This window comes from Charadrius vociferus, unplaced genomic scaffold (genome assembly GCF_000708025.1).
Source record: "Charadrius vociferus isolate BGI_N301 unplaced genomic scaffold, ASM70802v2 scaffold858, whole genome shotgun sequence".
Classification (NCBI taxonomy): Eukaryota; Metazoa; Chordata; class Aves; order Charadriiformes; family Charadriidae; genus Charadrius; species Charadrius vociferus.
The window spans coordinates 2,238,756-2,259,812 of record NW_009649724.1 but is presented as its reverse complement, the minus strand read 5'-3'; the positions used below and the strand labels follow the sequence as shown (position 1 = coordinate 2,259,812).

The 21,057-nt window shown below is 50.8% G+C and overlaps 1 protein-coding gene across 1 annotated transcript in view; it reads right to left on the bottom strand.

The window, feature by feature from the left end:
- The window catches only part of SNX19 (sorting nexin 19), a 23,021-nt gene extending 3,303 nt beyond the window's left edge, over positions 1-19,718 (bottom strand). The window contains exons 1-8 of the mRNA XM_009890824.1: positions 18,201-19,718; positions 17,645-17,783; positions 16,831-16,931; positions 16,555-16,674; positions 16,138-16,268; positions 14,844-14,940; positions 14,389-14,575; positions 12,010-12,139 (exon numbers count right to left, since the gene is read on the bottom strand). Coding sequence (XP_009889126.1) covers positions 12,010-12,139; positions 14,389-14,575; positions 14,844-14,940; positions 16,138-16,268; positions 16,555-16,674; positions 16,831-16,931; positions 17,645-17,783; positions 18,201-19,718 — 2,423 coding nt within the window. The remainder of the gene's footprint in view (positions 1-12,009; positions 12,140-14,388; positions 14,576-14,843; positions 14,941-16,137; positions 16,269-16,554; positions 16,675-16,830; positions 16,932-17,644; positions 17,784-18,200) is intronic.
- Positions 19,719-21,057: the final 1,339 nt, after the last annotated feature.

The following is a 21,057-nucleotide window of genomic DNA, read 5'->3' as shown; positions in this document are numbered from 1 at the left end:
GCTGTCCTCGTCAGCGGGAGGCTCTGGAGGAAAGAGGGGAGCGTCAGCACGGGGTTGGGGTAGGGAGAAGGCTTGCGATTTTGCCAGTACTTCAGGAGTCCCAGAGGAGAGGAGTCCGCAAATAGGGCCAGGAGACCCGTTCCTCTTGGCAGCCGGCGTTCGTGCTTGCAATTCCGTCACCACTACGCCCCGGCAGCTCATAGTACATCCAAGAGCATGGGCCCTGCCAAGGCAAACTTTATTTAACCTGCGCTCTGCCAGACTGTCTGCATTCTTCTCAGGCGAGGCATTCAGGCCAAGGGCGTCTTTCCCCACACAACTGGGACAACACGAGCGGAGAGTCTGGAATAGCAACACCTAAGGGTAACCAGGAGCAAAGGAACAGCAGGTAGCCATCATCAGGGCCAGGGATGCGCCACGATGCTCCCTTCTTCAGCACGAAACAAGGTGCCTAGCTGAAGGTCTTTAAGGATGCACACCTAGGAAATGCCAGCTGCACAAGCAAGACCATTCAAAAAACTGAAAACAAGCCTTGGTGCAGCTGTAAGGTCTGTTATGTCTCAGGGCAAGGTCTTACTGGAGCGCAGGCAAAGCTCCTGGTGATCCCAGTAACAGCACTGGAAATGGGGAGATATGGCCTCTACACTCAGCCTCACCAGAGGCCCAGAGTGCTGCTATTGCTATGAGACAGGGCCAGAGATCCAAAGGGTAGCTTCTACTGGTCTTAGAGGACAAAATGTCACAGCACAGTCTTGCCTGGGAAAACGCCTTGTTTGAAGTACAATTGCTTAAAAGGGTTTTTATCTTCAGCCATCAGTAGAGTTTAACACCCCGGATCATGTTAAACCCTCCAGCCATCCCCAACCAAATTAAAGCGTTAAACTGTGGCTCCTCTAGGGGCAAGAGCTTTCATTAACATGGTTTTTCATTAACATGTTTTCTTATACAACCTGCTTTCCTAATTGAGAAAACATTTGACAAGCAACAGAAGCTCAGAGACTTGGGGACAGAGCTGCAAACAGTACAACTCTGCATCTGGGGAGATCAGATTGAACATTGACTTGAAATTTATCTCAGCAATAGTCGCTTACCGTCCTTTAAAAGGTTGCAGAAAGCAAAGGACAAACTTTTCTTTTTTCTTAGGAATGTTCCTAAAATAGCAACAAATCAAGCAAATAGTGGGCAGAGCGAAAGCTGAACTTCGAGAAGACAGCACACATTTCCAGACAGCTCAAGAGTGGACTGAGAACTGACGAATGCTGGAAGGCCCCGTAAAAACAACCTACCATTTCTAGATCATTTATTTCCATAAAATGACCAGAACTAGGCAACGAAGCCTAGAAGTAACACCGATAAATCTGATCGCATGTGCACGCATTGCGATTATGCAAGTGCTTACAGGTCTTAATTCCCACAGTTGCAAAACACCGTTGATGGAATTTTTTTTTTTTTAACTTAGTCTGGCAGCTCAGTGCCTTCCACTTCGGGAAGCAAAGGGCAGGATTTAAGAACAGCTCCATCGGTTTTGCCCCACCTGCGCTGACACCTGCTACAGCTCCATTGAAGCTCCTGAGAAGAGGCCAACGTGCACCATCGCATTGTGCTCAGACAGCGGGATACTCACTGCTGGGAGAGGGGGGAAAAAAAGCACCAAAAAGCACAGAGCATACAAGAAAAGAAGAAACTAGACAGGAAAGGGGACAAGAAAGAAGAAAGCGAAACCAAAGCTGGGTGCAAACGGAAGGAACGCTAGTGTCACTGTGCTCTGTGTTCCCTTTTGCCAGTCTGTCAGTGTGGGTACCCACCCAAAAGCACTGGGATGAGAGGAACTGTCAAGACCGGTCCATCTGGCTCAGCATCCTCCCTGGGAGAGGGGCTGATGCTCTCAGACACTCGGAAAAAAACATCAAAACAGAGTGACATCCCTTTTCCTCCCTACTCTCAACCCGCACCTGTTAAAGTCACCACCAACACCCACTTTGGGGGATGCACACTGCATTTGCACAGCACACAGGGGCATGCCCCAGCAGCGTTCATTAAACAGTGAGGAGCTAAGGAACTCCTCGGCTCGCACAGCTCTAGTTGCAACTCAGTGAGGGTCACACGAGGCTTCACCGAAAAACCCTACCTGCGTGAAACCCAGATTTCTCTGGCAAATTGACCTTTCCAGACAGACTTGCCGCACCAGGATTAACAGCTCACACTTCTCACACAGGAACTCCAAAGATGTGCTTGGTCCAAAGCTGACCTTCGCCAGCAGATCACAGATGATTTTTTGTACTATTAAAGGACTAAGCATTTGAGATCCATGTGCCACTTAGAAAGCACACACGCGCCGCCTTCTCCCAGGTAGAAATAAATCCAGCAAGAAACACAAATAGACCTTTGTTTTTTTTGGATGGCTGATGAGTTACTATTTCCATTCTGCTATTTCATGAAGAAATAGCCTTAATAAGAAAAAAAGAAAAACAAAACCATCACTGAACCATCTCCTTACACTTCAGCTCAGATTAGAAATAGATAGAAAGTGACCTCCTGGGCTCAGATGTTCAAATGCCTTGATAATGCCCAATGCAAAGTGACAGACTGCAAAGGCTAAAAAGTCCTGGATGGTAGTCTGGAGGTGCATAACTTGCCCATGCTGTAAGGGTCCTCTGTTTGAAATAGCTGCTGATGGAGGAATGAAATAGCTGCTAAAAAAGAGCTGAGTTAATGCCATGGCTTAAGCTGGAACTCCAAGGTCAGCTGAAGGGGCCCATTAAGACAGGAACGGCAGAAATGCCCTGGGAATGAGAAACAAGGCCCGGGGGGTACATATCTTGGCCCTCTGGCACCTAGAAGGCACAAGGGCTGCTAAGACGGAGCAGCCTATGGTCAAGACAGACTAAGGGTCAGGAACAAGCAAAACATGATGTATGGCCTTGGTTTTACCTGGTTGCTGTGAGCTGGATGCACTCAGTTAAGTGGACTACCCAGAGGGTTCACCTGCAGATAGAGACCTCAGCTCCAAGTAAAGGTTGGACAAGTTGGATTTGCTTAGTCTGGAAAAAAAAGATGGACCAGGAATGGACAAAAAGATATGACACTCTCCAAATTTACAAACAGCTTCTGCAAGCTGGTAAATCTCTGCTTTTCTCAGGCTATTGAGGTTGGTATAAGAACTGTTAAGTTCACTCCATTTGAGCTGAGGAATGGTTGAGTTAAATGTGCTGATTGTAATTAAAATCTGAAGCAACAACAATTGTGATTCCTCCAAAATTGTCAAAATTGATTCTAAGGATTTAGACAAACACAAACGGGAGGCCACATTAGGAAGAAGACAAAGACAAGAAAGCCTCTACTGGTCTACTTGAGCTGTATAAATACAGATAGCTCTATAAATACATGAGCTGTGCATAACAGTAGCAAGTCCAGCTCAACATCTACAGCTTTCCACCCCAGAACAAGGCCTCCATTTCCCTGAGGTCAGTTAACACAGCATGGCTAACCAGAAGCTCAAAAAAGGCCCGTGAGACTAAGGTAGTGAAAAGGATTTAAGAAAAAGGCGACATCTGGAAATGCACAAGGCATTCAGGCATCTGACTGCTATGAAATCAAGAAAGGCTGGTACTTAAATCATGAGACCATCCCTCCCTTCACAGTACTTGTCCCCCAAATTCCTCCCCAAATTGTGCCTCAAACCACAAGAATATCTTTAACTGAAGGGTTCAGAAAGAGCAGCATTTCAATGGCTTTGCTCAGAAATGTTTTACAGTCAAGCTTGTAAAACAGCTGCAGCGGGCACAGTTAGAAAAATGGAAAAACACAAATGGAAAGCTTTCACCCCCAGGACGGGCTTTTAGCACCTGCTACTTGAGCCCACATCCACCTCACCTTCTCCGCACAGCCGCCAGCAGAAACACGTGCAGCCGCCTGCTGGCACCCTCAACTCAAACACCTTCAAAGCAAACCCCGACTTGTCCAGGCAATCGGTAAATCCTTCGCAGAGGAAGGAAACAGGAAAAAAAAAAGGAAAAAAAAAAGTCCTCCATAAATCAAAGACTACGAAGCATCCCAAGTCCTTTTAAACTTCTGGCCAAAGACACACACGTAAAAAGTAAACTATCCTTCTCGCCTTACTGGAAATGTTCCTCTCTTGCTGCCCTATAAAAAGTTTACAATTGTATATGCTATGAACAATACGTCCTGTACCCCTGCCTGAGCACATGGTAATGAAGTGTTTGACCAGCAAGGCCGAGTGCCTTCCCTTCGAACAGAGTGTCTTGCCAGCCTCGCACCTCCCAAGCACAGCTCTGAGGACAGTAGCGCTGAAAGAAGCAAGAAATCGAGCTGCAAGGAGTTCACGCTGGTAGCATTTGCATCCCATGTGCCTTGATTAGACTTACCCATGCCAAAATCTTGCCAGCGTAGGGCAGTGGGATTTTTCTACCTGCTTGACAGAGGCAGTGAGATACCGAGTTGGCAGAAGCCCTGTGAGAAATGGGTATGCAAGACTTTTTACTGTGGGGCAGAGAGAGGGATGAACAGATCATCCCCCGTTGCCTGTAGGCATGAAACCACACCTGAATGCTGGGATCTGGGGCACCAGCTTTGCACTGCTTTCTCCAAAACACACCTGCTGCAAAAAGAAGTCATGTAAACACAAAAGGGCTCTGACTCCAACATCTTCTCCCCCCTTTTGAATTAACTGAGCTGTTGTGCTTTTTGCTTTTCTCAAGCTGGATCTCCCTGCAGTGTCGTGGGGCTCAGAAAAGGGGGAGAAAGCTACATGTTTAAAAAAAAAAATTGTCCCCAAACCCCCTTGATTTTTAACAAAGCATCCTGGGTTTTCGATAACATCTTCATCAAGTATTTATTGAGCCAATTAAGCTCTCAGCAGTGCTCCAGGGAGAGGCCAGGCTGTCTCAGCCAGGTCCTGCTCAGAGCAGATTGCTTCATTAGCCCACTTCAGAATCAAAATACATAAAAACCATTAACCCTTCACAAGGCAGGGAAAACTAAAACCAACAAGGAGGCATTATTTTCTCTCAGTCCTTTTCTTCTTTGTCTCTTCTAATTGAAATAGGAAGTTGTTGGGTTCCTTAATGTTTTTTTTTTTTTTAAATCTGGGAAAAAAAACATTGGCATGTATCTAATTGCTGAAACAGAACCAAAAGAAGAGGAGAGAGAGATGCAGTTAAAATAATGTTGCAATTGTTATCAAAGCACAGACTGCTTGCTTCATTCTAGCGGCTGTTTTTGGAACAATGCTGCTTCTAGAAGAGGGGAAAAAAATATTGTTTGGGACAGAGATTCAAAGCCGGATCCAAAATTTCCAGGTGCTTGGAGACAACTGAATCGGGGCCTGTTTCCAAGTTGATTTTTATTTACTTTGCATACACACACGAAGACCCACACAGTCCTGAAGATCACTTCTGCTGACATACCACAGGCTTGCGATTTCTACTGCTCCTTGCAGCTACAATACAAATAGCCAAGTCCAGAGACGAGGAGGAAGGTGCCATAAGTTTGGTTCCCCTGTATAGGGGCTCTATGCCCGCTTTTAGTTTGGGTTACACACTTGCACCACCGTGGGAGAGACAGAACCTTTGCTACCACGTACCTGAGCCTGCCAGCACAGCCCCTCGATGCGTGGTTGCAGAGGTCCTTACTAAACATGCCCAAATCAACTCCCCCAGGTAACAAGCCGCAACAGCGAATGGATTTAGTTGCTCCAGCTGCACTGATACTGCAGTATTGTCAGCTCGTTTCCGCCAGCGAAACTCAGAGGCACTGCCCAAGCCCAGAGCGGTAAGCTACCTGCCAGTTACGAAGCCAAAGGAAAGTGGGAGCAGCCACGCTGGGAACAGCTTTAGCATAAACCTTCACAGCTTCTCCCGGCTCCTGCAGAACACAAGCCAGCCCTCGGCTTTAATGTCTTTTTCAGAGATAACACAGGAGGAAACACTGAGCCTCTGCAGCGAACGCCTGACCATGCACAGCCACGTCCTACCCCAGGATACCCCCTCCGCTGGGTGACACGTGTACAGCCCAGCTATGCGCTGACCCCCGGTGCAACCCCGCACCGAGATGAGGTCTGTCTCACCATCTCTGCCGCGGGACATGGCCCCATGGGACTCCAGAGGGCCAGGGCTGGGCAGAATTGCTTGCCCACGGTCAGTGTGTTCCCAGCACGCCCGGGGCTGCAGGTGCTTGGCTGCCTGAGCAGGCAGGTTTACTCAGGGACATTTAAGAGGGTCAGGCAACACTACATGCCGGTGGCACTCTCAAGTCAAGAGCATCAAGGAGGCTGCCAAGGGTCTTTGTTTTTGCCAGTTCTGTTGGCACAGAGATCAAGGACGAAAGAAGAGAAAACCCAGGAAAAAAAAAAACCACACAGCAAGCAACTCCCTGACGCTATGAGCTCCTTGCAACCAGCAGTTGCACAAGTGCCCACGACACCTGGCCTGACATCAACAGGACCCTGAAGCCAAAAGGCAAGAAGGCAAGGGCAGCCTGGGGTTGCACACCAGGGTAACCCCCAGCCTGCCTGAACCCACCTTGTGCAATGGTCAGGCACCATGCCACATTCCTGCCAAAGGAGGGAAGCGAGACATGCCATGAGAGTGAGCTGCAGCACCCTGTGGACTGGCACAGATGTCCAGGACCCCAGGCTTGGCTGCAAGGACCCTTTGCTGACCCATTAAATTGACAACCAAGGACCTTTGTCAATCACAGGCTGTGGATAACTGTCTGAGAAGTTCTCACTCGGCAGGGCTTGATGCTGACTGAGCCCCTGGCCGGATGGTTAATGACACCAGCCAGATTGCTGTACCCATCAACACACACAATGACACAGGGACAGGGGAGACATGAAACCTGATGGCATGGAGAGCCAGGGAAGGACAGAGGAGGCCACAGCAATGCAACTGTCACCCTGGAGACCAGAGGCCCCGTTGCTGATGGTGCTTTTTACCTCTGCAGGGAGTGACCTCTGTAGCAGCCAGCTCTGAGACCACTCCAGGGGCCAGGGAAAAATGCCCTGCTCCCCCCAGCCTTGCACATCCTATCAAAGGTGCACTGAAGTGTGCAGGACAGCATTGGAGAGGACCAATTCTGAAATAACCCACAGCCCTGCAAGCTCCAGCCACCTGCACAGGCTGCAGCACTGTTCACATCAACTGCATCCTCCCTGTGGCTACCCCGGACCATGGCATCGGCTTCCTCCTTGTGCTGTAACCATACCTCACCCACATTTTTTCCAGAGATGAGCAGGGCCGCTTGTGTCGAGGCGTTTGCTCTTTAGACCAAGACCTAGCCATATTGTTTACTCAAACCCTAACAGACTGAATCCTCCGCCAAAAATCTAGGCCGCAACAAGAATTCAGATGCTCCAAACCTACTGCTGATCAGATAAAGATGACCATGTCTCTGTGGCCTTGCCCAGCTCTTGACCCCCAACAACACTTGGCAAGATCCAGTACCTCAAATCAAAGATAATCCCTTGCTGCTACAGCCTTCCTAGGACCATTCAGCCCGATTTTAGTGTACGTATTTAAAATCTGTCCTGTGCACTGCCCAAGTGCCCCTTCTCTCCTCTGCTCCCACCCCAGGGCTCAGTGTCCCTCACCGCAGCACCCAAGAGCCAGTCTCCCTGCAAGACCACGGCCCAAGACTCAACTCAGGAGTAGATCTGAGCTCAGATAGGCTTTCCTTCCCCATACTACTTCAGCAGTGGCTGAAACCTTGGGAAAACCAGCTCAGGAGAAGAAACTCCACAAGGAGAACAAGTCAAAGCTAGCCAGACCCTGGGTCTCCTTGCAATGGGAACCAGAGCTAGAAGAACTTGCAAGAAACCACTCATTAACGCCTGACAGTCATTTCTAATCAGTCTCAAGCCATCCCTGGCTCTCCATCTTTTGGGAAGGAACATCACCCCCCCAAATCCACCCACTTCACCGAGAAACTATGGGACAGGGGACAAAGCCCAGAGGAGCACCAGAGTGACCCAAAGCGAACAGCAAGCCAGGAGGTGCTGTGCTCCTGGGTAAGGCAGGGATGCTTTGCATTTATTTTAACTCATGCTTGGTGGAACATGACACCATCAAAGCTGCCTGCGTAGGTCCACACACTCCCTTATATATACACAGGCACTTCCGAGCCCTGGCACAGACTGTGCACCCCAGCCCCACTCAGGTTACAGCGTGCAGACAGCTGGGGTGTGCCGAGACACCTTCCCTCCGCCTGGCGGTTTGCACTGCCGCAGCTTTCTGTTGTGATGCATGGGAAGGAGTTCGGAAAAGCACACAGACCTGGACCTGCATCTAAACTCCTCCCAGGTCCAACCCTGGGATGCTGGCACTCGGCCGGGTCTCCCCTGCTGAAGGGGAAGCAGAGGTGGTCCTAGGAGAACCTCAGCAGCAGCTGAAGGGCATGGCAAACTGGCACCCAGTGGCTGCCTCCACAGTTGCCCCCAGCTCGTCATGGCACTGGCAGATCCCTGACCTAGTGACCATCATAGCATCAGGGACAGACTGAGGGCAGGGCACAGGGTCACAGCCAGGGCATGATCTGCATGCTCGCCATGTATTTTTAACACCACTTTGACTCACTGTGCTCTAAAAAGCACACAGATACTCCAAATGCTTTTTAGCTCTTCCACCAAACACCCCCAGAGCCCAAAATAGCCCCATTTACTCCCCTTTGCAAACAGGTCCCTGTTGCAGCCTCCCCACCAAAGGAGATCTGCGTTTCCAGCCCGTGGGAGGGACATGAGGGCCGGACAGAGGAGGGGGTGTAGAGCCAGAGCGGGGCAGCACATTTGTTTACAGGCACGGGCCCAGCGTGCAGAGAGGCTGCTGGAAGCAATCTTCGGCTCCGGGGTCGTCCCCGCTCCCAGCGAGCCTCCTGGCCCCTCCGCCTCTCCTTCAGCTCCAAAAAAGGATCACTGCCTGTTACATAATGGTATGAGAGACGCACAGATGCAGTCTTGCACATGCAGCCTCCCTTTTACTTAACAATACCTTTTTCGGTCATACAGCCTTCCTCTCCCCTGTTACTGTTACACTGACAGTCAGGGGAGATGGATAGTGCCTGGCTCCAACTATTTCAGCTACAGAGAGAGAGAGAAGAGTGTGATGGGATGCTCCATGCAGAGAACAGCAAACAGAGCAGGATAGGGAGGTCCCATGATCAGCAACAGTGTGGTTACAGCAATCAGTTGATGTCACTGCAGAGGATGCTGTGGGCACCACAAGCACAAGGGAGAAGGTCCCCAAAGAAGAGAGGGATTGTCTCTCCAGAGAAGCTGAACTTTGTTCTTGGTGTTTTTGTTTGATTCTTCTGCTCTGGCAGAAGGCACTCGGTGCAGAGCGGTAGCAAAGCCCACAAAGACAGCTACAAAGAGGCTGCAGGAGCAGCACGCTCCTCATCAAATAGAAGATGGCAGAGGAGTATGCATCCAGCAGCAACCCCCTTCCTAACACGCAAACCACTGCTAGGGCACCTCATTTCCACCATCCACCACCAAACCCAGCCACTGACAGGAACAGAGTAGGACCTCATCTCGTGGAAGAAAGATTCCTAGTCATACTTTGTGACCAGCAACAGTTAGAGGCAGGATATGTGCCCACCTGCTGCCCCATGTTTGTCCACCTGTTCTCAGAGGCGGGAGCAATGATGCCTTGAATAACACACACTCCCAGAAGAGCTTCTGGCATTTTTTCCACCTGTAAATGGTACCCAAAGCCAGTGCCAGGCAGAATGCCAGTGCCAGGGCTGTGCCAGGTCTGGCTAAGCAGTGATCAAGTTACAATTACTTAAATGGAAGAGAAATGCCACCAAATCCACACTGTGTCCCTGGATAGGCAGCTGGCAGCAGGTCTGAAGCTAAAGAATTCTTGATCTGCTCAGGATAGCAGTGGCCACCTAGGCCAGCAATGAATACAAGTCTCAGCCACCATTCTGCATGGCTCAGGGACAGGGTGCAATGGCAAACCAGCATGGAGCCCCCCGATTCCCAATTCTCCCCCACTGTAGAGGTAACTACAAGTCTCATCTGGGGTGTCCGTCTCTGGCATTATCTGAACTCTGCTCTCAAACCAGGTAACAGCTGTCACAACAAGCAGACACTGACTGCTCTCAGGGCAGTTGCTGCACGCATTGCAGTAACCTGCTGAGCCTCAGCCCTCCAGATGGGCTTCCAGGATCACTAAAACCCTGCCACCCTTGATTCAAGGCAGGAGAACCTCCAGCCTAACACTCCTCCCGTTCAGGAGACTGAAGTGTTGTCCCAAGCACGACATTCTGGGTTGGGCTGGCAATGGCAGCAGCAGAAACAGGGGACAAAAACGTTCCCTGCAGCAGTCCATGAGCAACACCATCCTCCTGGCAACAGGTCAGTTCACACTACGCAACTCCTTCCCCTGTCCCCTTCACACCAGACCTGTGGACCCCTGACTGTCAAAGAACAACAGCAGAGTCAGTGTGGATTTCTGCACAGACATGTATAGAACCAGGGACACAGGGTCAAGCTCAAAAGGTTGTATTTGCACCCTGTCCTGATCACGACACCAAGGAGTCACAGGATTTCCAACATCATCTCCAGCCAAAGGTTTGCCTGCAGCACATGTTGGCTTCACCCAGACCCATTGAAGCAGAGCAGCTACAAACACATTCACCCTCACGCTGCTCCACTAGCACAACTCATGGAGCTCCTCCACCTTCCAGAGAAAGGCATGTGCTGTGTGTATGACAGCTTCTCTAGTGGAAAATACCAATGCCACGTGTTCGTGCTGCAGGCTGCCCGGGTGACTGGGACACAGCTTATTAGGAGGTGATGACGTGCCTATTCAAGCTCTCATACCTCTGTGCTTACACACAAGGATTGGGTATCAGCTCATTCCCCAAGAGACCAGAATCCATTTTGGAGAAGTGGGAGCAACACCCACCTCCTCCCACCCAAGGAAACAGACTCTGGAGTGATGGCCAGCAGCCCCTGACCTCAAAGCGCTTCACCAACCTCTGCTGAGGGCAGCTTAAATTACCAGCTTAGTTATCATGTGCTGCCCTGCACATTCTGACACTGGCTTTGAATGCCTGTCAGAGAAGAAAGGGCATAGGATTGAGAAAAGCAGTGCTCCAAGGCTCCCCCTAGCCGAAGACACAGAATGGTTTGGGTTGGAAGGGACCTTAAAGATCATCTCATCCCCCCCCCCCTGCCACAGGCAGGGACACCTTCCACTAGACCAGGTTGCCCAAAGCCCCGTCCAACCTGGCCTTGAACATCCCCAGGGATCAGGCAAGTCCTTCCGGGAAGGCTCGCCTTTTACTCCAAAGGACCACATCCTCAGCTAGTGATAGTCACCGACCTACACAAGAAAACAGAAATGCTCTCTGTTTGTATGTCTTGGTCTGGTGCCTTACCGCGCAGATGCACTGGCTTCAGAAACGCTTGGCAAGTACATACCAGCTGGAAAGGAAGTCTTTCCCTAATACATCTGTAGGTCACTGCCCAAGGCACAGGCACTACTGGGCCACTGCAGATCAGAGAGGGGTGCATCTGTGAAAGCAAAGGCCCTGGGAAGCCACACTTTGAGCTGTTACTTGACAAATCGCTGTTCCCTGTGCTTGTTTATTCTCCTTTTACAGAAAGAACAAGCTGAGCCCCTGGACAGGGAGAGACCAGGAGGCCAGCAGAGGCAAGTCTGTCCCTGGCAATTGAAGAAGCTAGGCACCCTTGCCCTTTCTTGAGGCAAGAAGCCTCCCATTCCCAGGGCTGAATCCTTCCTTTCCCCTGTTGTTAAAGGGCAGGATGCTGCCCGCTAGAGTTACATTGCAGACCACAGGGAAAACAGCTCCTAGTGCAAATTGACAAGATGTTTACTGTATACACATGCAATATCTTCTTTACAGAACCTTTTGATGCAACAGAAAGCATTTATCTGCACTCAAGACAAGGGCTCCGTTTGAGACTAACTCCAAAGGCAATGCCACCTCACAGAGCTGTGAAGTTGGTCACTTAGGCCTTACCTTTGAATAAGAGTCCCGAAGAGGAGGTGGAAGACCTTCTGGATGTTCTCCGTGCACAGCCAGCTCCAGTGATCCATCAGCAGCAGACGAAGCACGTCCAGGGCCAAGTCAGCCAAAGCCGTCTCAGAGTCTGCCAGGAAGAAGAGGAGGGTCAGACAAAGAAGTCAATTCAGTGCCTCAGCAAACCTGGTGGAAAGCATCATCCAAAACTCATTCTGTTCCTCAACAGCCTGCCTAATGCTCTTCTCACCAGCCTAGCGCCTTGTGCCACATGAGATGACCTGCTGCGGCACAGCCAGCCTGGAGAGCCTGCCCTCCCAGGCTCCTGCCCCCATCACTCTCTCTCATAGCCACTTTCACCCTAGCAGCCCCAGCCCCCCTATCAAGGGGTGCACGAGACCAGATTGTGGCTGCTCCGAGTTCTCAGTTCCTTCTCAGTTAAGCCGAGGGATTACCAAACTCCAGTCCATGCATGCTGATAGCAGCGTGCACAAAAAAGGTGTGGAAGAAGGCAGTGACTGTACCCAGGAGAAAGGTATACTGCTGAGGACTATTTTCCTGGTCTTCACCAACACTTTCCCTTCTTCCAAGGTGCAGTTTTCCAGGCGCAAGACTCCTGTCGGTGTCTGCAGGCTGCCATCGTGTGGCAGGGCCAAGGCCCCGCAGGGTGGATAAACCAGATGCATCAGTTTAAACAAAAATCCCCACACATGCCCACGCATCCCTGGTGACACAGACCTGGGACAGCAACGCCTCTCTGTGATCCTCAGGAGGATGTCAAAGCCTACAGCGTAAACTTGCTACAGAATTACTTTTATGCTGCTTGGCCCCAAAGTATCATAGGTGTTATGCAGAACAAGCTCATAAATGTACCACAAACCTGCCTGAGACAACCACTCCTATGCCAGCGCACCAACCTGAGGCTACTGCGTCAGCTCTCTTGGCAGAGTGAGCTCCTGGACAGCAGCTTGCCCTGCTCTGACCTTCCTCAATGCCTGATCTTTCAACCACGGTCTGCCAACAGAGCCAACAAGACTGTTCAGACACGAAATACTGCTGGAGATAAACAGGAGAGGGATTATGGACCTCAGCACATCTCCTTCCCTCCTCTTCCCCTCCCCGCTGCATATGAGCTGAATGAATTAACTCCAGGCCATTTCACTTGGGAAAGACAAGGCATGAGTGCATTTGGCACCTCTTGCTCTGGGCCACGCACAAGTTACCCCTCGCTTGCTTTGCCCTTTGAGACTCGACTTCGCTGTGCAAAAACTGGAGCAGGCTGTTTAGCTTCACCATAACCCCATACAAAAAGCATCACCAGCAAGCTCTATTTATTCCCATAGCATCCAAGTCCCCTTCCTCAGAAGGCTGCTGGCCAACCTCTTCCGAGAAGTCACCGAGTGAGCAGATACGGACACTGGTTGCCTTTACAGCCAGCCGCTTCCCAGACATTCATTCCCCTTACCCTGCCAGACCAGCCTGCCCTGTCTCAGCTCTGAAGCATCACAGACCTGCAGGCATTTGACATCATTTACATAAAATTTCTTTAAGAGTTCAGCTAACTTGGCCTGCCTGTATCTCTCGTGCTTCGCGCAGAGCACTGGCCTCCGACTCCAGTACTGCTCCCCAGCAGCCCCAAAAACAACTGCGGGCCTGTGTTCAAAGATTATAGGCAAAGCTGGTAGCACAGGCTATGTTTCAGAATACCAGACCCATCCTGTCACAAGCACATGCTTTCAGTTAGAGCTTGCCAAACTTGAACCACTGGAGTGAAATTTTTGGAAAGTTCCAGCTGATACAGCTCAACTTTTCCAAGAAAAAGATTAGAGAACATTTTTGCTTGCATTCAGGATAATCGTGTAACTGCTCTGAGAAGCTGTAGCACGCCTGCGCTTCAGAGGAGGGATCATAGATCAGGAAGGGAACATCATTCCTTGAACTGGCATTACATATTTGCTATACCCTCCAAATCTATCCAAACTGAACCTCAAAAACCCCTTTTATAGCGCACAGATATATCAAGGCTAACTTGAGATTACAAAGAAACTGTAATTTGGCCATTATTCAGATTTTAAGAGCTTGATCTTAGAACATTGGCAGTTTAAGCAGCGTGTCCTTAAGAAACTTATTTCTGCAGTAACTGTACCGCGTACACCAAGGTGAAGATCTACAGTGACACAATTGAGCTAAGACCAAGTTTGCTTCCAATAGCAATAAAGACCAGAGCAATCACCTAACAGGACTGGAAAAACTCAGTTTGCCTTCCCTTTAACCAACACACAGGAGACTAGGTCCTGATATTGAAGACCCCGCAGATATTGGAGCTGTTGCAGCACCAAGGGAGATACAGCGAAGCACTAACAGAGGGGCTGAGCTCACCAGAGTCTGTGTCCGCATGTGCCCCCTGCTCCGATGTGTCCAGCCCGTCCATATCCTGCTGCATGGAGCTTTCCTTAGTTTCTCTGCCTCCCTCGCCTTCAGCAGTTTTGCTGGGGACTGCCTCCAGCAGTTTCTCCTGCTTCTGGATGAAGGACTCCATAGCAGCCAACGACAGGGTGCCAGAGACCTACGAAAGCACTGGTGTATTAGTACCACAGCAGTGAGCTGCACACAGCCAGAGTTGAACAGATACACGATATCACTACCCAGACAGCCTCCCACCACCTTGCTGTAGCCCAAAGCACAACTAGGGCTGCTTATTGCCTTTCTACAAAGGCCTGGCATGCAGGAACAAGGCTGCAGCAGCCAAAACCCCCATGCACCTGGATCATGCCAAGCCCAAGCAGGGAAGTGATTAGGATCATGTAAGGACTGCAAGAGGGATCTGAACTTACAGCGGTGCCCTCCCTGACAGAGTACACGATCCTGTCATGTGCTTCACTCGCACTCAGCACTGGAGCAATTTTACTGGATGAGAACCTCAGCCTGGACCTGAGGAGGAGAGACACGGCACAGTCAGGGTTTTCTCTGCAAGCTGTAAGCGACGAGTTTCCCAGCCTCAGCCAAGAACCTGAACCAGCTACCTTTGTCCAGCGTCATGTCCCAGTTAAGAAGTCTGATTAGACCTACAGTGGTTCAAAAAAGCATCTGCCACCAAGGTAATTGAGAGGCTGCAGTAAAACCATGGAACAAAAGCATTAAAGCGCTTTTCCTCAACTACATATGGGCTTAACCAAGGCTTTCCAACACCCACTCCGTACATACACACCCCCCTTCTTCGGCAGGTATGCTACATATAAGCTTAGATGCAGATGTAGGGATTTCTGTTCAGCAAGGCTTGAGCAGCGTACACAGGAAAGTGTTCAGAAAAGCCTCTGAGATGAGACATACTCTGAAGGATTGTGAAATCCAATTATAAACACGTACACACAGAAAGGAGGATATGAAAGGGCATTTGGGATTGTGGGACAAATTGTAAAATAGCCTGTTTATCATTAAGGAATGTCCTTTTCAGCCAAGACTCTTCCAAACTTGTACTTTTTTGGTTTGTCTTTTCATCCAAAGCAGCTTTTTCTACCAAAACACCACTTTTATGGAAAAAAAGCCATACTCGTGCAGAGACCTTCTCTCCTTCTGTAAGGGAAGACTCACTGATGAACACAGTGGGGCACATCACTAGCAGCAACACCAAATAAACACTTGGTGAGCAACATACATGCAATTACCTTAAATACTACTCCTTAATTAATATGCAAACAATTGCTGGGCAAGGTGACATATCACTGTGTTAAAAACACAGGAGAGGGAGCAAACCTTCAGGTAGACAAATTATAGCTGTATTTTGCAGTGACTCACCACGTATATAGGCCATGCACATCTTTAAGCTCAAAAAGCAGTTTTCTAGAAGCATCAACATCCTTGCCAGCAAATGCCACCACCTCACAGCTTCCTTGGGAAGACACCTATCTTCTGAGAAAATCTGAGGGTTCCTGGAAAATCCTTTACCCAAACAGGAACTCAAATACCATTACTCAGCAAGTGAAAGACACAGCAGTTTAGGTAGAGTACGACAGCAATGTACTATCCGCAACACAAAGCGCCATGTCAGTACTTCCCAACAATGGAGTCAGTTTATATATGAAGTCCATGTTCTGCATAAAGCATAGGGGAAGCTGCAGAAGCCCTTACTTGTTAGCCTTCTTCCCGTCTGTCTGAGATTTCCCATCCACTTCAGACTCGCTAAGATCCTCCGTGGGGCTCTGGGGCTCTGACCTGGGGAATGCTGTCTTCAGGGTGTCCACAATGGCATTGACAACAATCTGCAAAAGCCAGCAGTGCCATCAATTATTGAATATATTCCTATTCCTTGAATACACATTAAGAATTTTCAGACTTGCACTCTATTTTCTATTAAAAATCCCAGGTTCTTTGAGATGGGCTATGACTCTTCCTAGCTTTCCAGGCAAGCTGAGCCCAGCTACACAGACAGCATTTGAGTATTTTGGCTGCTGCTGCAGCAGCTATATATATCTAGACATTGAAGCCCAAGAGGCATATCTCGATGCAGTTTAAGTGGTTCAGATAACCTGTTTCCCACTTCTCTACCTTGTCTATCCTGGAGACAACAAAGGGCTTCTTGACAAACGCAATCCTTGCATCAGTGTTCAGGGCGAGGAACTCCTGCACCTCCTCACTGTTTGCAATCTCAGGAACCGCACACAATTGCTGCAAGGAAAGATGTAGCTTTAGGTCTTTGACTCAGCTTCCCAGCTCGATCATGTAAAGCACAGGTAGAAGAGATCTGATGGGCTCCATTGTCTGTCAGCAGAGAGCTCTCCCAATCACTGATTTCTAGCTCACAGAGGCATGCAAGCATCTCACCTTCAAGAAAGATTCTAGGAGACTTTTTCTGGCTTCCACTTTATCGCTGTCCATGTTTCCAAATGGGAGATCAGGGAACAGTTTCTTGGGGCCTTTGATATCTACAAAGGAAATAAACCCATTAGCAAGCTCAAGAAAACAGGAACAGTTATTTTAAAATCTTAATGCCCTCATGGTTTAGACTACCACTACACACTGCCTAGCATCAGCCCAAGATAATAGGCCCCTCAAACCAGCGTGGCTGAATCAGACCTTAAATGCATACAGAACTTGCATTCCGCTGATACCGTATCATCAAAGCAGCAACAAAACCAGTTTAGCACAAAGACTCTAGGTCACTCAGAGGGCCCAGAAATTCTCAACAAAGCAGTTTTTCAATCAAAACCTCAGCTCTGTCAAAACCAAAGAATTATGTAGGAACGTGCTAAATTCAATGAAGTTACATACATCAGTAGCATTAGAAGAAACATTTTTTTCTTTTCAAAAGAGCTTACATTCACCACATATTACTCTACTTATATGCAAACAAGATACTTGCTGATACCAGTGTTCCTATTCATTGCTAAGGTGCAAAACTACAAACCCAAGTATTGTGATCTGAACAGCAACAAGGATGCTTTGAAACACTGGAATTCATTGCCAAAAGAAATAAGCTTCTCCTCCAGCCAGCTCTGCACAGAATAAGGACATTGGCATTACAAACAGCCCGGCAACCAGAGCTGGACAGGCAGGACAGGATAGCCTTAGAGCAGAGGAGCATCGACTGGGGTGAGAGGGAGAAGGATTTTCTCGGGAAGCTAATGCACGCACTGACTTTTCAGGAACTTGCGGAGCTCTGGTTTCTCCTCCAGTCTGGTCTGGAGGTTGAGGAACTCCCGATAACGGCGGTTCACAGTGTGGTAAGCCATTTGCTGAAGGCTGCCCGTGCTCTCACCCTCCAGGGCTGTCTCATACTGAGGAGGAAACAACAATCAGTAATCCTTACAGACCACAAAACCACTCTGATATGCTGCAGTTTCTGTTGGTCCCACAGTCCCCAAAGCCCACAGAGGTCCCATCCAGCAATTCCTCAGATCGACCCTTCCTGAGGGGCTGCACAGCATGCAAATTCCTCATGATAAAGGGAGTGCTGAAAACAGAATACAAAAGACTCAACCAGCCCCACGCAACCCTCAGCCATGAGTAGGGAGCCCTATCCTGCACCCAAACGACTGCTAGAAAAGGCACTGAGCCAAATATTCCCCCCACTACCAGATAAAATTTGTTGTAAAGCCATACACAGTACAATTGCTCATCTCCAAACGGCAGCCCATGCTCCCCTGCCAGGGCAGGGATCCTGGAAAAGGGGTGACTGCCGGGGCAGCCTTTACCTTGACAGTGTACAGGGTGTAGGGGTGGAAGCCAGTCCCACTGTGCTCTCGGGCAGTGATGGTCCCCGTTATCCGCAGATTCTGGATGACGACTGGCCCATCGGGGCTGCTGAGCGGCTCAAAGCTGAAGGTGCTGACGGAAGCCGTTGGGGAGGATGAGATCAGGGGCAGAGTTTGGCCTGGGTCTGGGGGGCTTTGTGGTGGGCCCTCTGCTGCCCCCAGATCTTTCCCCAAGCTGGAGGGCCTCTGCAAAGAAGACTTCTTGAGGACAGCTGGGCTTTCTCCTTCCTTCTCAATTGCTGGGTCAATCTGGATATCAGGGCAGGAACTCAGAGCAAAAGCAGAGGTGGGAAGGGGGCCAGCATCAGAACTGGTGGCAATACCCTCCTCCAGGTCCCCCACACCATATTCTAGCACAGTGGCGATGTCCTGGGGAGGTTCATCGAGGAACTCCCCTGCAGGTGACGGTGCCAGCAGGTCTGTGTCCTGGCCCGCATCAGGCGCAGGGGACTCCAGCTCCAAACCCTCGCAAGGGAAGAGGGAGCCCAGGGCTCGCGGGCGGAGAAAAGGCTCCTCTGTGCGGCACAGCCCACTTGCAGGGTCCTCTCCCTCCTCACCTGCAGCCCCGGCCTCTCGCCCAGACACCTCCATGGCCCTCGGAGAGGGGGGCAGCCCAGCAGGGGCAGCATCCGTCTGCACCATGAAGGGCAAGAAATCAGGCACTGGGGGTGCAGGGGGTGGCTCCTCACCCTTGGGCTTCTTGGAGAATGCCCCAATGAGCAGCAGGTTGATCCAGTCAGGATCAGCCATCTTCCTGATGGCTGGCAGAAGCACATTACAGGCGACCAGCTCCACCACCACAAAGCGTCCTGTCCGTGTCTCCAGATGGGGCCAGGGCACCAGTGCCCGTAGCAGCGTCTCCACAGCAGCCCTGGCATAGCCCACCTCAGCCGCCGGGCTGTGGAGGGCAGGGTGCGGCCCAGCCAGCCGGCTGTACTCCTGCCACAGGGTTCGGCCACCCTCCGGATCACCCCTCAGGGCCTCACAGGCCTGCAGGTAGCTCTGCAAGTGATGGCCGCACAGGAGGAGAAGGCGGCGAGCCAGGACTTGGCGGTCCACTCGCCCCATCCGCCGCCTCAGCTCAGTGGCCAGGCCCATCATGGCCTTCTCCACCTCAGCCTCAAAGGCTGGCTCACTGCTGACAGTGCGGTACCAGGAAGCGACAAAGTCCCGCACCACTTTGCGGATGGTGCTGGCGATCTCCCTCTCCAGCCTCCCCTCAGCCGTTGGGCAGTGAGGCAGAGGCTGCAGGGAGCTGACAAAGCGTTCCAGCCGCAGCCGCCGGCCAGATGGGCTGAGGGCACGGGGGCCCAGCCAGCCACCCAGTGCCACCAGCACCCCACAGAGCAGCCCCAGAGCCCGCAGATCAATCAGCAGCTGTAGGGCCAGCAGCCAGCCCAGTGTGGCCACCAGTACCACCAGCACCTGATGGCCCCTTGACAGCCTCTGGCCTGGCATGGTGGAGCCGGGCAAGGAGAGCAGCCCTGGGGCTCTGCTGGTTGCTGCCTCAACAGGTACCACAGAACAAGCGGGTTTGCAAAGGCTCAACCAAGCTCGTTCCTCATCAATTACTGGGCCTTGTCAGGGCTCAACCAAACAGTGTCTTTAACAGAAACTAGGGCTCAACCCACTGAGCTCCTCAACAGGCACTAGGGCTCACCAGAGTCCAACAAATGGAGCATCTTTACTAGGCACCAGCACTCAACCAAGCACTCCCCTCATGAGGCACTGGGCCCAACCAACCAAGGGCTTTCACTGCACACCAGGGCTCAACTGTCCAGGACCCTCACCAGGCACTACGGTTCACCAGGGCCCACCCAACCAGGCTCCTTCACTGAGCACCAGGGCCTAACTAACCGGGCTCATCAAAGCCCAACCTGTCTGGAGCCTTCACTGGGCACCAGGGCGCAACAGACCAGGCCCCTCATGGGGCACTAAGGGTCACCCAAGCCCAACCAACCAGACCCATGACTGAGGCTCTCCCAGACCCAACTGATCAGGGCCTTCACCGAGCACCAGGGCCCACCAGAGCCCAACCAGCCAGGGGCCTTCACCGAGCACCAGGACTGAACACAGCAAGCTCCTCACCAAGCACTAAGACACATCCGAGCCGAACCCACCGGGAGCCTTCACTAGACACCGGGGTGGAACCGACCGGGCTTCTCACCGAACATTAAGAGTCGTTAAAGGCCAACCGATTAGAGGCCTTCACCGCACACCGGTGCCCAACCCACACAACTCCTCACTACAGTCGCTCTAAGCGGCCACCACCCCCGGGCTTAATAACCGGCACCGCCCGCCACTTCCGGCGCCACTTCCGGTACCGCCCCCCCCGCCGGGGAGAGCGGTACCCCCCACCCCCGACTGCCGACAGCGCCCCCTTGCGGGCGGGAGGACCGGCGGCAAAAAAGTTTCCTGCTCCGCGCGAAAAAAGTTTTCTCCGCGCATGTGGCGTTGTTTTTTTTGGCTTACATTGGGAAAAACGTGTAGCCCTGCGCTGGGTTTGTCTCGGAGGTGGTAAGAGCGGTAAGGTTTTATAGTGGTGCGCCATTTAATTTATTTTTTTTAATGTTTTTTTGCAGGCATTAAAAGAAGAAACATCAAGTTTGTTAGACACGAGGTCATAAGAGAGAAAACTGTTGTTTTTTTCTACTGCGGTTTGGTTTATTTTGAATAAGGCAGGCGGTGGTGCAAACAGGTGGGTCTGCTGCATTTCAGGTAGGTGCTGAGCGTCATGGAAAACACCTGGGCATCGTTAGCCTCATTAAGTATGGCCCCAAAAACAAAAGAAAAAAAA